Source organism: Hemitrygon akajei, chromosome 15, assembly GCF_048418815.1.
Source record: "Hemitrygon akajei chromosome 15, sHemAka1.3, whole genome shotgun sequence".
NCBI classification, from domain to species: Eukaryota; Metazoa; Chordata; class Chondrichthyes; order Myliobatiformes; family Dasyatidae; genus Hemitrygon; species Hemitrygon akajei.
Window position 1 is genome coordinate 29,762,483 of NC_133138.1, and position 12,174 is coordinate 29,774,656.

Consider the following 12,174-nt stretch of genomic DNA (forward strand, 5'->3'; position numbering starts at 1 on the left):
CAGATCCATCTGTAGCTGAAAACCTCTGCAATTTCTCACCATGGGGATAACATACTCCTTTTTATTATTTCTTTTCTGCCAAAATGCGTCGACAGCTTCACCTTTATTGGTATATGTTACCTCCAATGCTGAACAGCTGCTTCTTGCTTACATATTCCACCTCTGTAAGATAGCTTGCCACTACCTCTATCACAGTCTCACTGCTGTCAAAAATGTGGTTGGGATTCTTGCCTCAATTTCTGACTCTTCTGCTGAAGCTACTTCAGACACTTATCTAAACTCCCTGCTCATCCATTTCTACATGAGATAAATCACTCACAGGATAAAAACTTTAGCAAAAGAATGTGCCAAAAATTCATGCTTCCTAATGCTCTTAATGTGAAATTGCAGCTGAGGGAAAAGCATGATAGATTTCTTCAATAGTTATTCAAGTACTAAACTGCTTTAACTCACTTTCACAGTTAAGGACGTTCAAAGGGAACCAGTTCAAAGGAAACCATGCACTGCAGAAATTGAATATGCTGCTGTCAGTTTTCAAAACCGACCAGGTAATTTGCTACTTCTATTGAATAGTGTTTTGATCAGTTTTCTTCAGTAGCCCCAACATTTAATTACATCAATTTGCTCAAAATTAAAGGGGACAAGGGAGAAGGTGGGACTAGACATGTAGCGGCTATTCTAACAACCCAGTGCCGCTGCTGGCGGCCCCACAGATTGCTATATTTGCATGTTGTGCCCTCCAGTCACTCCAATATTGATGTTCTAAAAGTCAAAGAATTGTATTGGATCTTTTATTAGCAGGTAGCAAAACATACAATCTTGAAGTGATGCAATTAACTGTACTAGGCATAAATTAAGCTGTAACAAAGTGATCAAGAAAAGATATGACATCCATCTTTCCCCAGCCCCAAAATACCCAGAACAAAGCACAAATACATAACTTATTCCCTTCACTTTTACCACACCAGCCCACTGACGGGACCAGTTACCATAATACCCATAATGAACACACAACACAGAACACAATGCTGATAGAAATCAGATGCATGACCCCTACAGTGAAGGATTGGTCTCGATAGGTTTAAATTGCAGAAAATTGTCCTTGATGAGATATCCAACTAGCAGCCTTCATATTCAATGAGTAGCAAAATATGTTTAAAATAATGTAAATCCACAAGTTCACTGGAGGCTGGAAGCCCGGAGCTGCCCTATTCTAGGATTGGAGGACTGTCTCTGTGTCTGAGTGAGTGGGTGGGTAGGAGGAAGGAAAGAAACTTGTTTAGGTGTTGTTCTACTGTTGCTTGTGTTTTCTCATCTGAACACTTTGGGCATGCTATGTTGATGTTGTGTGGTGTGTGGCCAAGTGGTTAAGATGTTGGACGAGCAATCTGAAGGTCGTGAATTCGAGCCAAAACTGAGGCAGCATGTTGTGCTCTTGAGCAAAGCACTTAACCACACATTGCTCCAGTCCATCCAAATGGGTACCGGCAAAATGCTGGGGGTTAACCTCAGCGTCCTATCTTGGGTGGGGCGGGGGGGTGGGGGGAAGTCTTGTACTCTCAGTCACTTCACGCCACGGAAACCAGCATAAGCACTGGCCTGATGAGCCTATAAGGCTCGGGACAGACTTTAAATAACTAACTTCATGTTGATGTCAGAATGTGCGGCAACACTTTCAGACTGTCTCAGCACATCCTTAGGTTGTGTTGGTTGTTTATGCAAATAGTATATTTCACCATATGTTACAATAAATAAAGGAATCTGAATAATTGAAGAACTCAGTGAATACTCTCCTGTCCATCACCTGTTTACAGAAATGGAAATCAGACTGAAAACTAACACTCCTGATCTAGTGTAAAGAAGGCAGAAAAAAGCAAAGAAATCTTTGGCTAGAGAATGCACTATTGTAGAACCAGATACACATTCCCAAGAAAATAATCAAAATTAGAATAAAGTTTATTATCACTAGAGCAGCTGGAATTTGCAGAACTACTTTATTTAATGCTGTGATTTTTCTCCAATCCCACCATTTTGTGAGTGGAGAAAGAGAATAATCACTGTAATTATTGTTCAGCTCAGGAAATGATGCAAGAGGCAGTTTTGGTGCTATGAATATTTTAATTTCACATGTCCGGTATCACTACCCTCTTTTGTCTTGTGGGTTGTTATATGGCACGTTATTAAGAATATTTTGAAAGGCCAATACAGATGTATTGCACTCATCACTTTCTCAAAGAATGCAATCAGATTTATCACCCCTGTCTGCTCTCATATGTCTTCCAAAATGCAGGTAAAGTTTTTGTATATGCACCATTAGTCATTTTATTTAATAATGCATTTAACATTAAATATAAGGTTTAGCATTATTTGTCACATATTGATCAAAGCATGCAGTGAAATGTGATTGTGTTAAATCAAATTAGCAATGAATGTGCCGAGCAGTCCTCCAGTGCTGGCACTTTTCCGGTGCCAACGTAGCATACCCACAACTTACTAGCACTAACCGTACAACTTTGGAATCTGGAAGGAAACTGGAGTAGCCGGAGAAAGCTCATGTGGTCACATGGAGAATGAACAGACTTCTTACAGACAGCGGCTAGAATTGAACCCTGATCTTACAGCTGAAATTGTAAAGCGTACGCTGCCATGGCACCCTATCTCTACTAACATTGCTATGTACATTTACACATTAAGTAAAGCCACACAGGATAACATCTCCTTATTTGTATGAATATGCAGACCTTTGTGCATCTAGAAACATAAGAATAAGGTGCAAGAATTTGTCACTCAAGTTTTAAGCCTACTCTGTAGTTTAATAAAATTGTGTCTGTTCTGAATATATTTGCAATCCCACATCCCTGACGACACAAAGTAACATTATACATCCACTTATCATTTACCTATCCACATCAGCATTGGAAGTCGTCTCAGGCTCTGCTTCCTCTAACCTTTCAGGAAAGAGACAGTAAAAGACTTAGGAACTTCTGAAACAGAAATTCACTTTATCTCTGTCTTAAATGGGTAACAGCTTATTTTAAAATTCCTAGTTCTAGATTGCCCCACTAGGTGGGGTAGTCAGTCAGTCAGTCAAGAACTCAATGGATACTGCATGTTTTAATTTTGCCCCCTTTCAATCTTTTACTTCCCTGCAGATATAAATGCAGCTTTTCTATTTTTCATTCATTCAGCAGCTTGCCCATTCCTGCTATTATTCTGGTGCACTTCACTGAATTGCTACTCTGTCTGTAAAGTCCTTTTGTAGGTATTGAGTCAACACACACAAAATGTTGGAAGAACTCAGCAGACCAGGCAGCATCTGTGGAAAAGAGTAAACAGTCGAAGTTTTGGGCCATGACCCTTCATTCATGTTCTTCTATTCTCTGCTATCCAATTCCCCCTTCTCCAATCCTTGATCTCTTCCACCACTCAAATTCCCAGCTCTACTTCACCCCTCCCCCTCTCCAACCTTTCTCTTCTTTCCTCTCCACACCCTACCCTCTTACTCTTTCTTTCCAGTCCGGATGAAGGGTCGCGGCCCAACATGTCAACTGTTTACTCTTTTCCATAGATGCTGCCTGGCCTGCTGAGTTCCTCCAGCTCTTTGTGAGTGTTGCTTTAGATCTTCAGCATCTGCAGATTTTCTCTTGTTTATAGTTATTGAGATCTGTTGAAGGGTCTCAGCTCACAACATCAGCTCTTTATTTCTCTCCACAGAGGTTGCCTGACCAGCTGACTTCCTCCAGTATTTTGTGTGTGTTGCTCCAGATTTTTAGCATCTGTAGAATCTCTTGAGTTTATGGAGACAAGTACTGTTCACGGTACTCCAGATGCTGTCTAACTGATAGCCTATATAACTGAAGCACAACCTCTCTACATTGGTATACAATTGCTCTCACAATAAATAATAATCTTTTAGCTTATGTAATTACATGAAATACCTGAATATTGGATTTTACAGTTCTGCACCCAGATCCCCCTATAGCTGAGAGCTTTTGCAATCTCTCACAATGGAGATAACAAGCCTCTTATTTTCCCAGGGAAAGTGGATAACACATTTATTGGTATGTGTTGCCTCCAAAGCTGAACAACCTCTCCTTGCTTACATACTTTACTTCTACCCTTGTAAAATTGCCTGTCTGTATTGCTTTTTCAACCTAGTTGCTGTCAAATATGTGTTCACTCTTTTGTAACCTCCAGACTCAATCTATGCAATGTCTCTTCCTTTGCTTTCTGACATCTCCAAAGGGGTCCTATGACCAGATGTATCTTTACCTCCCCCACCACCATTCCTCTCTCTTTATGGATTGCTCCTCCTTGTACGTTCCCTGTACGCTCGCTGTACATTCATTCCCATTAATCTCCTTCTCAGCACTTATTCCTGCAAGTGCCCAAAGTTCTACACCTGCCCATTCACCTGCTCCCAGATGAACAGTCTTTCCAGGTGAAACAACACTTCACCTGCAAATCTGCTGGGGTTGACTCCTGTGCCCAGTGCTCCTGATGGGGTCTCCTCTACACTGGTGAGACCGGTTATAAGCTTGGGGACCACTTCATCAAGAACCTCTACTCCATCCACCAACAGCAGAACTTCCTGGTGGCCGAACATTTTAATTCTGATTCCCATTTCTGTTCTAATCTTTTGCCTCTTCTTAAGCCAAGATGAGGCCACCCTCAGGGTGGAGGAGAAACACCTTACAATCTGTGTGGGTAGCCTCCAACCTGATGGCATGAATATCAACTTCTCCTTCCTGTAAAAAAAAGGTTTTTCCCTTCCCCCCCCCTTCTTCAGTTCCCCACTCTGGCCCCTTAACTCTTCTCACCTACTTATCGCTTCCCTCTGGGTCCCTCCTCCTTCTCTTTCTCCTACGGTCCATTCCTCTCTCCTCTCAGATTTCTTCCAGCTCTTCACCTTTCCCACCCACCTGGCTTCACCCATTACCTTCTAGATACTTCCCTCCTCCTCCCAAATTTTTATTCTGGCATCTTCGCCCCTTCCATTCCTGAAGAAGGATCTTGGCCTGAGACATCAAGTGTTTATTCTGTTCCATAGATGTTGCCTGACCTGCTGAGTTCCTCTAGCATTTTGTGTGTGTTGCCCCTTCCTCTCATCTATCACAACAGATCAAACAAAACACTGCAGTCCCAGTTTAACCTGCACCAGCATTTCTAATGAGAGGGATTGATCCGAAAGGTGGTGCTAACAATTATTACCCGTCTGATGAGAAATTTGAGAATTTTCAGTAATATTTCACATTTCCAGCGGCTGCGGTATTTTAGTTTGTTTGTTCTGCAGATTACACTTTTAAGTAACTGTTATTTACTAGGAGTGCACCTGTGCTTATCAATTCATCCAGTTTTCTTGCTCATCTGCCGAACCTACTGCACACTCTTGGCTAAACTCCCCACTCATCCATTGCTTCTGTGTGTAGGTGAGATAAATTTGTCAAAGGGGAAACACAGAAGCTTCTTAACACTCATGATGTGCAATAGTTGATAAAAGAAAAATCTATATGTAAGATATCAATAAGAGTTCAGAGAAAATTTACAAGGATATTTCTGGGAGTCGAGGAACTGTGTTACAGGGAAGGATTGAATAGGTTTGGATTTTATTCACTAGAGCAAAGGAAAATGAGGGGAGACTTACAGGCAGACAGACATACTTTATTGATCCCGAGGGAAATTGGGTTTTGTAACAGCTGCACCAACCAAGAATAGTGAAGAAATATAGCAATATAAAACCATAAATAATTAAATAATAAGTTAATCATGCCAAGTGGAAATAAGTCCAGGACCAGCCTATTGGCACAGGGTGTCTGACACTCCAAGGGAGGAATTGTAAAGTTTGATGGCCACAGGCAGGAATGACTTCCCATGGCGCTCAGTGTTACATCTCGGTGGAATGAGTCTCTGGCTGAATGTACTCCTGTGCCTAACCAGTACATTATGTAGTGGATGGGAGTCATTGTCCAAGATGGCATGCAACTTGGACAGCATCCTCTTTTCAGACACCACCATCAGAGAGTCCAGTTCCACCCCCACAATTTCACTGGCCTTATGAATAAGTTTGTTGATTCTGCTGGTGTCTGCTACCCTCAGCCTACTGCCCCAGCACACAACAGCAAACATGATAGCACTGGCCACTACAGCCTCTTAGAACATCCTCAGCATCATCCGGCAGATGTTAAAGGACCTCAGTCTCCTCAGGAAATAGAGACAGCTCTGACCCTTCTTGTAGACAGCCTCAGTGTTCTTTGACCAGTCCAGTTTATTGTCCATTCGTATCCCCAGTATTTGTAATCCTCCACCATGTCCACACTGATCCCTTGGATGGAAACAGGGGTTACCGGTGCCTTAGCCCTCCTCAGGTCCACCACCAGCTCCTTAGTCTTTTTCACATTAAGCTGCAGATGATTCTGCTCATACCATGTGACAAAGTTTCCCACCGTTGCCTGATGTCACCGTCGCCAGAGGTATACAAAACTATGAGGGGTATAAATAAGGTAAATGCAAGCAGGTTTTTCTTGAAGGTAGGTTGAGTGAGATTAGAACTAGAGATCATAGGTTAATGGTGAAAGCTGAAATATTTAAAGGGAATATGAGGGGGAATGTCTTCACTCAGAGAATATTGAAAGTGTGGAACAAGCTGCTGGCTGAAGTGGTGGATGCAGGTTTGATTTCAACATTGAAAAGAAATTTGGATAAGTACATGGATGGGTGTCTGAATCAGGTTTAATATCACCAACATATGTATAGTACATATGTTGTGAAATTTGTTGCATTGCAGCAACAGTACTTTGCAATACATAGTAATAAATATTAGAAATTACAATAAGAATATATAAAAAATAAATTTAAAAAGAAGTGCAAAAAGAGAGGGTAAAAATACTGAGTAAGTGTTCATGGGTTCAAAGTCCATTCAGAAGTCTGATGCCAGAGGAGAAAAAGCTGGTCCTGAACATTGAGTGTGTATCTTCAGGCACTTGTACCTTCTTCTTGATGGTAGCAATGAGAAGGGACATGTCCTGGGTGATGGAGGTCCTTACTGATGGATGCTGCCTTTTTGAGGCATCACATTTTGAAGGTGTCCCAGATGCTAGGGAGACTAGTGCCCGTGATATAACTGACTGAGTTTACAACTTTCTGCAGCTTTTTCTGACCTTGTGCAGTGGACCCCATACCAGACACTGATGCAACCAGTTAGAATGCTCTCCATGGTACACTTGTAGGAATGTGCAAGTGTCTTTGGTGACATACAAAATTCTCCTCAAATCCCAAATGAAATATAGCACTGTCTTACCTTCTTTATAGTTGCATCATTATGTTGGGTCCAGGATAGTTCCTCAGAGATTTTGCTATACAGGAATTTGAAACTGCTCACCCTTTCAACTTCTGATCCTTCGATGAGGACTGGTGTGTGTTCCTTCACCTTACCTTTCCTGAAGTCCACAATCATTTCTTTGGTCTTTCTTACGCTGAATGCAATGTTGTTGCTGCAACACCACTCAACCAGCTGATCTAACTTGCTCCTTTATGCTTCCTCGTCACCATCTGAAATTCTGCCAACAATAGTTGTGGCATCAGCAAATTAATAGATGGTGTTTGGGCTGTGCCTATCCACACAATCATGGGTGTAGAGAGAGTAGAGGATTAGACTAAGCACACATCCTTGAAGAGTGCTGATGTTGATTGTCAGCGGGGAGCAGATATTATTTCTGATCCACACAGACTGTGGTCTCCTGGTGAGGAAGTCAAGGATCCAAATGCAGTGAGAGGTAGATATTACTAATGTCCAGGTGATTCAAGGACAAGTGCAGAGCCAGTGAGATTACATCTACTGCAGGCAGATTGCAGCAGGTCCAGGTATGTGCTGAGGCAGAAATTTAATCTAGCCATGACCAACTTCACGAAGCACTTGACTGTAGTAGATGTGAGTACCACTGGATGATAGGCATTGTAGCAGCTCATCCTGCTCTTGTTGGGCACTGGTATGTTTGTCAACTGTTTAAAGCAGGTGGGAAACTCCGAACGCAGCAGTGAGAGATTGAAGAAGAAGTCCTTGAACACTTCTGCCAGTTGGTTATCACAGGTTTTCAGAGCCCTATTAGTTATACTGTCAGTGCTAAAGGCCTTCATCCTCTTGAAAGATATTCTGGCATCACCCTCTGAGCTAAAGATTCCAGTGTCAGCAGATGCAGCAGGGATTCACATAGATCTGGTTTAATTCTCCATTTCAAAGAGTGCATTAAAGGCATTGAGCTCAACTGGAGGTGCAGAAGCACAGCCATTCATGATGTTAGGATGCAAATCTTGCCATAGCTGATGTGAATCTGATTCCATCTCTAACCTCAGAAGGAAGAAAGGATATGGAGGGCTTTGGTCCATGTGCAGGTCAATGGGTCTAGGCAAAATAATAGTTTGGCACTGTCTAAATGGATCAAGGTGTCATTTCTATAGTGCTCTATGATTCTATGTTTCCATTCCTCTTCACAGTCAATGAAAATCAAAGGCAACCTGAAGATTATCAGAAAATCTCAGACTCAGAACCATACCAAAATGAAATTCATTATGCTGCTATCAGATTTCAAAAGAGATCAGGTAATTTATAAGTTATATTGTATAAGAAAAATATAATCCCTTTTTATTCAAATGTATTAACTCCAATATTCAATATCCTCAAAGATCTTATCCCCAATGAGCAATCCAAACTGCAATCTCCAGACACAGTAAATAAAAATTATCGACTTATAAACTTGGCTAAACATCCTAACTAGCTTTATATGGTATGAAAATGGAGATCACTGTAACATCTAACACTTCGTCTTCATACTTGCTCAGAGTCAACATGTTCAGATGGAGATGGGTCATCTGCAATCTTTGGCACCATAACTCAAAAGAACATCTGAGTTTGGAAAAGCAAAACCTGCAGATGATGAAAATGTGAAATAAAAGCAAAAAATGTGGGACAGACACAGCAAGCTAGACCACATCTCTGGAAAAATATTGCACTATGGTTTGAATAATCTGAGGAAAAATATAGTTGGAAGAAACAAGGACATTTTTTTTCGCTATAGAATGAATTATTACATAATCCTGTTGCGATCAATTCAGTTGGTGTTACATATCAGAAAGTAATGGAATATCTAAGCCAATGAGGGAACATAACTCCCAAATCAAGATGAGTTCTCCAGGTAATAAGGATCAAAGTGTTATGGCAAATATCATCTATATCATGAATGGCAAAGGAATATAAGAACTGAGGTCTGTTCTGTCATTCAAACCTGTATATCTATTCAAATAAATGGCCCCATTTGAATGTTACCTTCACTTGCTCTTCTTAGTATTGTGATCATTAATATGACATTACATTAGTCCCAGATATGACCATTACTTCACCCTTCTCTGCAATAACTCCATGCGGCAGAGAGTAGTAGTGTGCAATCACTCAAGCTGAGTATGGTGTTCTCCCAACAGAAAAGAGGTTGCCTGTTGAAGGATTATAAAGTGGCTGTAAAAGCCAATTATAGATACACATAATCTGTAATTTTAGGGTGGATTCCCTTATTGGAGAAGCCTGTGCTTGACTTTGTTTAAGGTGCGGAGACTAATGCACCAGCAGACAAGACTCAGTCCATGACAGATCAGGGTCAGGGTACAGTGGTATGGAATGCAAGATGACTAGCTGCGTTCTTCCTCCACTTTTACTGCTGTTGTGAGAGTCATAGACAAGTACAGAACAGGAAAAAGGCCCTTCAGCCCATCCAGTTTCTGCTGAACAACTTAAACTGCCTGCTCCCATATATCTGCATCTAGACCATAGCCTTCCATACCTCTACCATCCATGTAACTATCCAAACTACTTTTAAATATTGCAATCAAGCTTGAATGCACCAATTGTGCTGGCAGCTCGTTCCACACTCTCATCACACTCAGAAGTTTTCCCTCATGTTCTCCTTAAAATTTTCACATTTCATCCTTTAGCCCATGACTTCTAGTTGTCCCACCTAACCTCTGTGGAAAAAGCCTGTTTGCATTTACCTTATCTATAGCCCTCAAAATTTTGTATACTCTATCAAATCTCCAGTCATTCTCCTACTTTCCAAGGAATAAAGTCCTAACCTGTTAATTTTTTCCTTATAACCTGTCTTCCAGTCCCAGAATCATCCATGTAACTTTTCTCTGTACTCTTTCAACATTGTTTACATCTTTTCTGTAGGTAGGGAACCAGAATTGCACGCATTACTCCAAATGAGGCCGCACCAACATCTTAGGCAACTTCAACAAATAATCCTATCTCCTGTACTCAATAATTTTATTTATGGATGCCAAAGAGTCAAAAGCTTTCTTTACGACCCTGCCTTCCTATGGTCCCACCGAAGTGCAACACCCCACAACTGTCTACATTAAATTTTATCTGCTATTTTCAGCCCTTTCTTACCAGCTGTCCAGATCCTGCTGTAAGCTCTGACAGTCTTCCTTGATATCCACTGCAACCCAAATTATGGTGTCATCTGCAAATTTACTGATCCGGTTAACCATATTATTCAAATCATTTTTGACAAACAACAGACCCAGCACCAATCCCTGTGGCACTTCAATATTCACAGGCCTCCATTTAGAGAGGCAGCCATCTACTATCACTCTCTGGCTTCTCCCACAAAGCCAATGCCTGATCCAGTTTACTACATCATCTTAAATGTCAAGCAACTGAACCTTCTTCACCAACCTTACATGCTGGAGCTTATCAAATGCCTTAATAAAGTTAATGTGGACAAAATCCACTACCTTGCCTTCATCAACTCTCCTGGTAACTTCCATAAAAAAACTCTATAACATTGCTGATCCACAGTCTACCATGCATGAAGCCATGCTGACTATTCCTAATTAGTCCATGTCTATCCAAATACTCATCTATCTGGTCCCTTAGAATACCATCCAATAACTTTCATACTACTGATGTCAGGCTCACCAGTCTATAATTTCCTGATTTATGCTTACTGCCTTTCATACACAGTGGAACAACATTAGCTACCTTCCTATTCTCCAGTACCTCACCTGTTGCTAATGATGATTTAGGTCCCTGCACTCACCTCCCACAGGGTCCAAGGGAAATCCTTGTCAGGGATTTATCCACCCTAATCTTCCTCAAGACAGTAAACACCTCCTTCCCTGCAATCTGCGCAATGTCCATGACCTCACTGCTGCTTTGCCTCACATCTGTAGACGCTGTGTCTGTCTCTTGAGTAAATACAGTTGCAAAAATTCTATTTAAAATCTCCCCAAATCTCTTTTGACTCCAGGCATAGATCACCATTCCGATCTTACAGTTGACCAACTTTGTCCCTTGCAATCCTTTTGCTCTTCACATATCTGTAGAATCTCTTAGGATTCTCATTCACCTTGTCAGCTAAGGCAACTACATGCCTTCTTTTAGCCCTCCTGATTTCTTTCTTAAGCATTGTCTGCCATTTCTTATACTCCATAAGAAGATGTATCTTTATTTTCCGTTAGTGCCACCATTGCAGCTTTGGTTGGATCGCTGTTTGTATGGAACCTCCCCTTCACTTTACAGCCATAGGTGACCCTACCACGAGCTAAGTGCCAGAAGGCTAAACTTCAGGTAGCAGCATTCTTGAGATCTCAGGAACTCTTCACTACGACAAGGTGACAATCCTCAGAGAAAAAGGCAGAGAGTATTTCAATTTCACTAATATTGTGTTTTATTCTTTTATTAGCTCCACTAGTAAAGTTATGTTCCTGGTTTTGGATGCCACCACCAGAGCATCTGGAATCCGTGGAGATACTTTGCTTCATTATGATGACTCTTGCCTCCATTTTGTGAGTGGGGAATAGAAGGATCTCTGCAGTGATCTTACAATTAATGAAGTCATTTAGAAAGCAGTTTCATTGATTTTAATTTCTATGTCTGGTATCGCTTCTCCTTTTGTCTCATGGGTTATTATGTGACTCTTTAGTAGGCATGTTTGGAAAGAGCATCACGTGCATAACCCTCATTAATGTCTCTCCTGCTTTCTTTTTGAACTATTTATATTTCTTATTGTAGCTCACAGTATTCTTTTACATATTGTACTGTACTGATGCTGCAAGACAACAAATTTCATGACATGTGTCACTGATAATAAACCTGATTCTGATTCTGTTACTTTATTAAATATT

The 12,174-nt window shown here is 41.1% G+C and overlaps 2 protein-coding genes across 3 annotated transcripts in view; one reads left to right on the top strand and one right to left on the bottom strand.

The window, feature by feature from the left end:
* LOC140739244 (uncharacterized) overlaps window positions 1–12,015 on the top strand; it is a 33,740-nt gene extending 21,725 nt beyond the window's left edge. Inside the window, exons 6-8 of one of the 2 annotated variants that reach the window (XM_073067366.1) lie at window positions 462–548; window positions 8,491–8,595; window positions 8,836–9,318. In XM_073067366.1, coding sequence (XP_072923467.1) covers window positions 462–548; window positions 8,491–8,595; window positions 8,836–8,903 — 260 coding nt within the window. In that variant the 3' untranslated portion in view covers window positions 8,904–9,318. Of the gene's footprint in view, window positions 1–461; window positions 549–8,490; window positions 8,596–8,835; window positions 9,319–11,732 lie in introns of those variants that run through there. The other variant, XM_073067367.1, reaches the window with a different exon arrangement.
* The window catches only part of LOC140739243 (uncharacterized), a 112,885-nt gene that overhangs the window by 15,013 nt on the left and 85,698 nt on the right, over window positions 1–12,174 (bottom strand). The window lies entirely within an intron of this gene.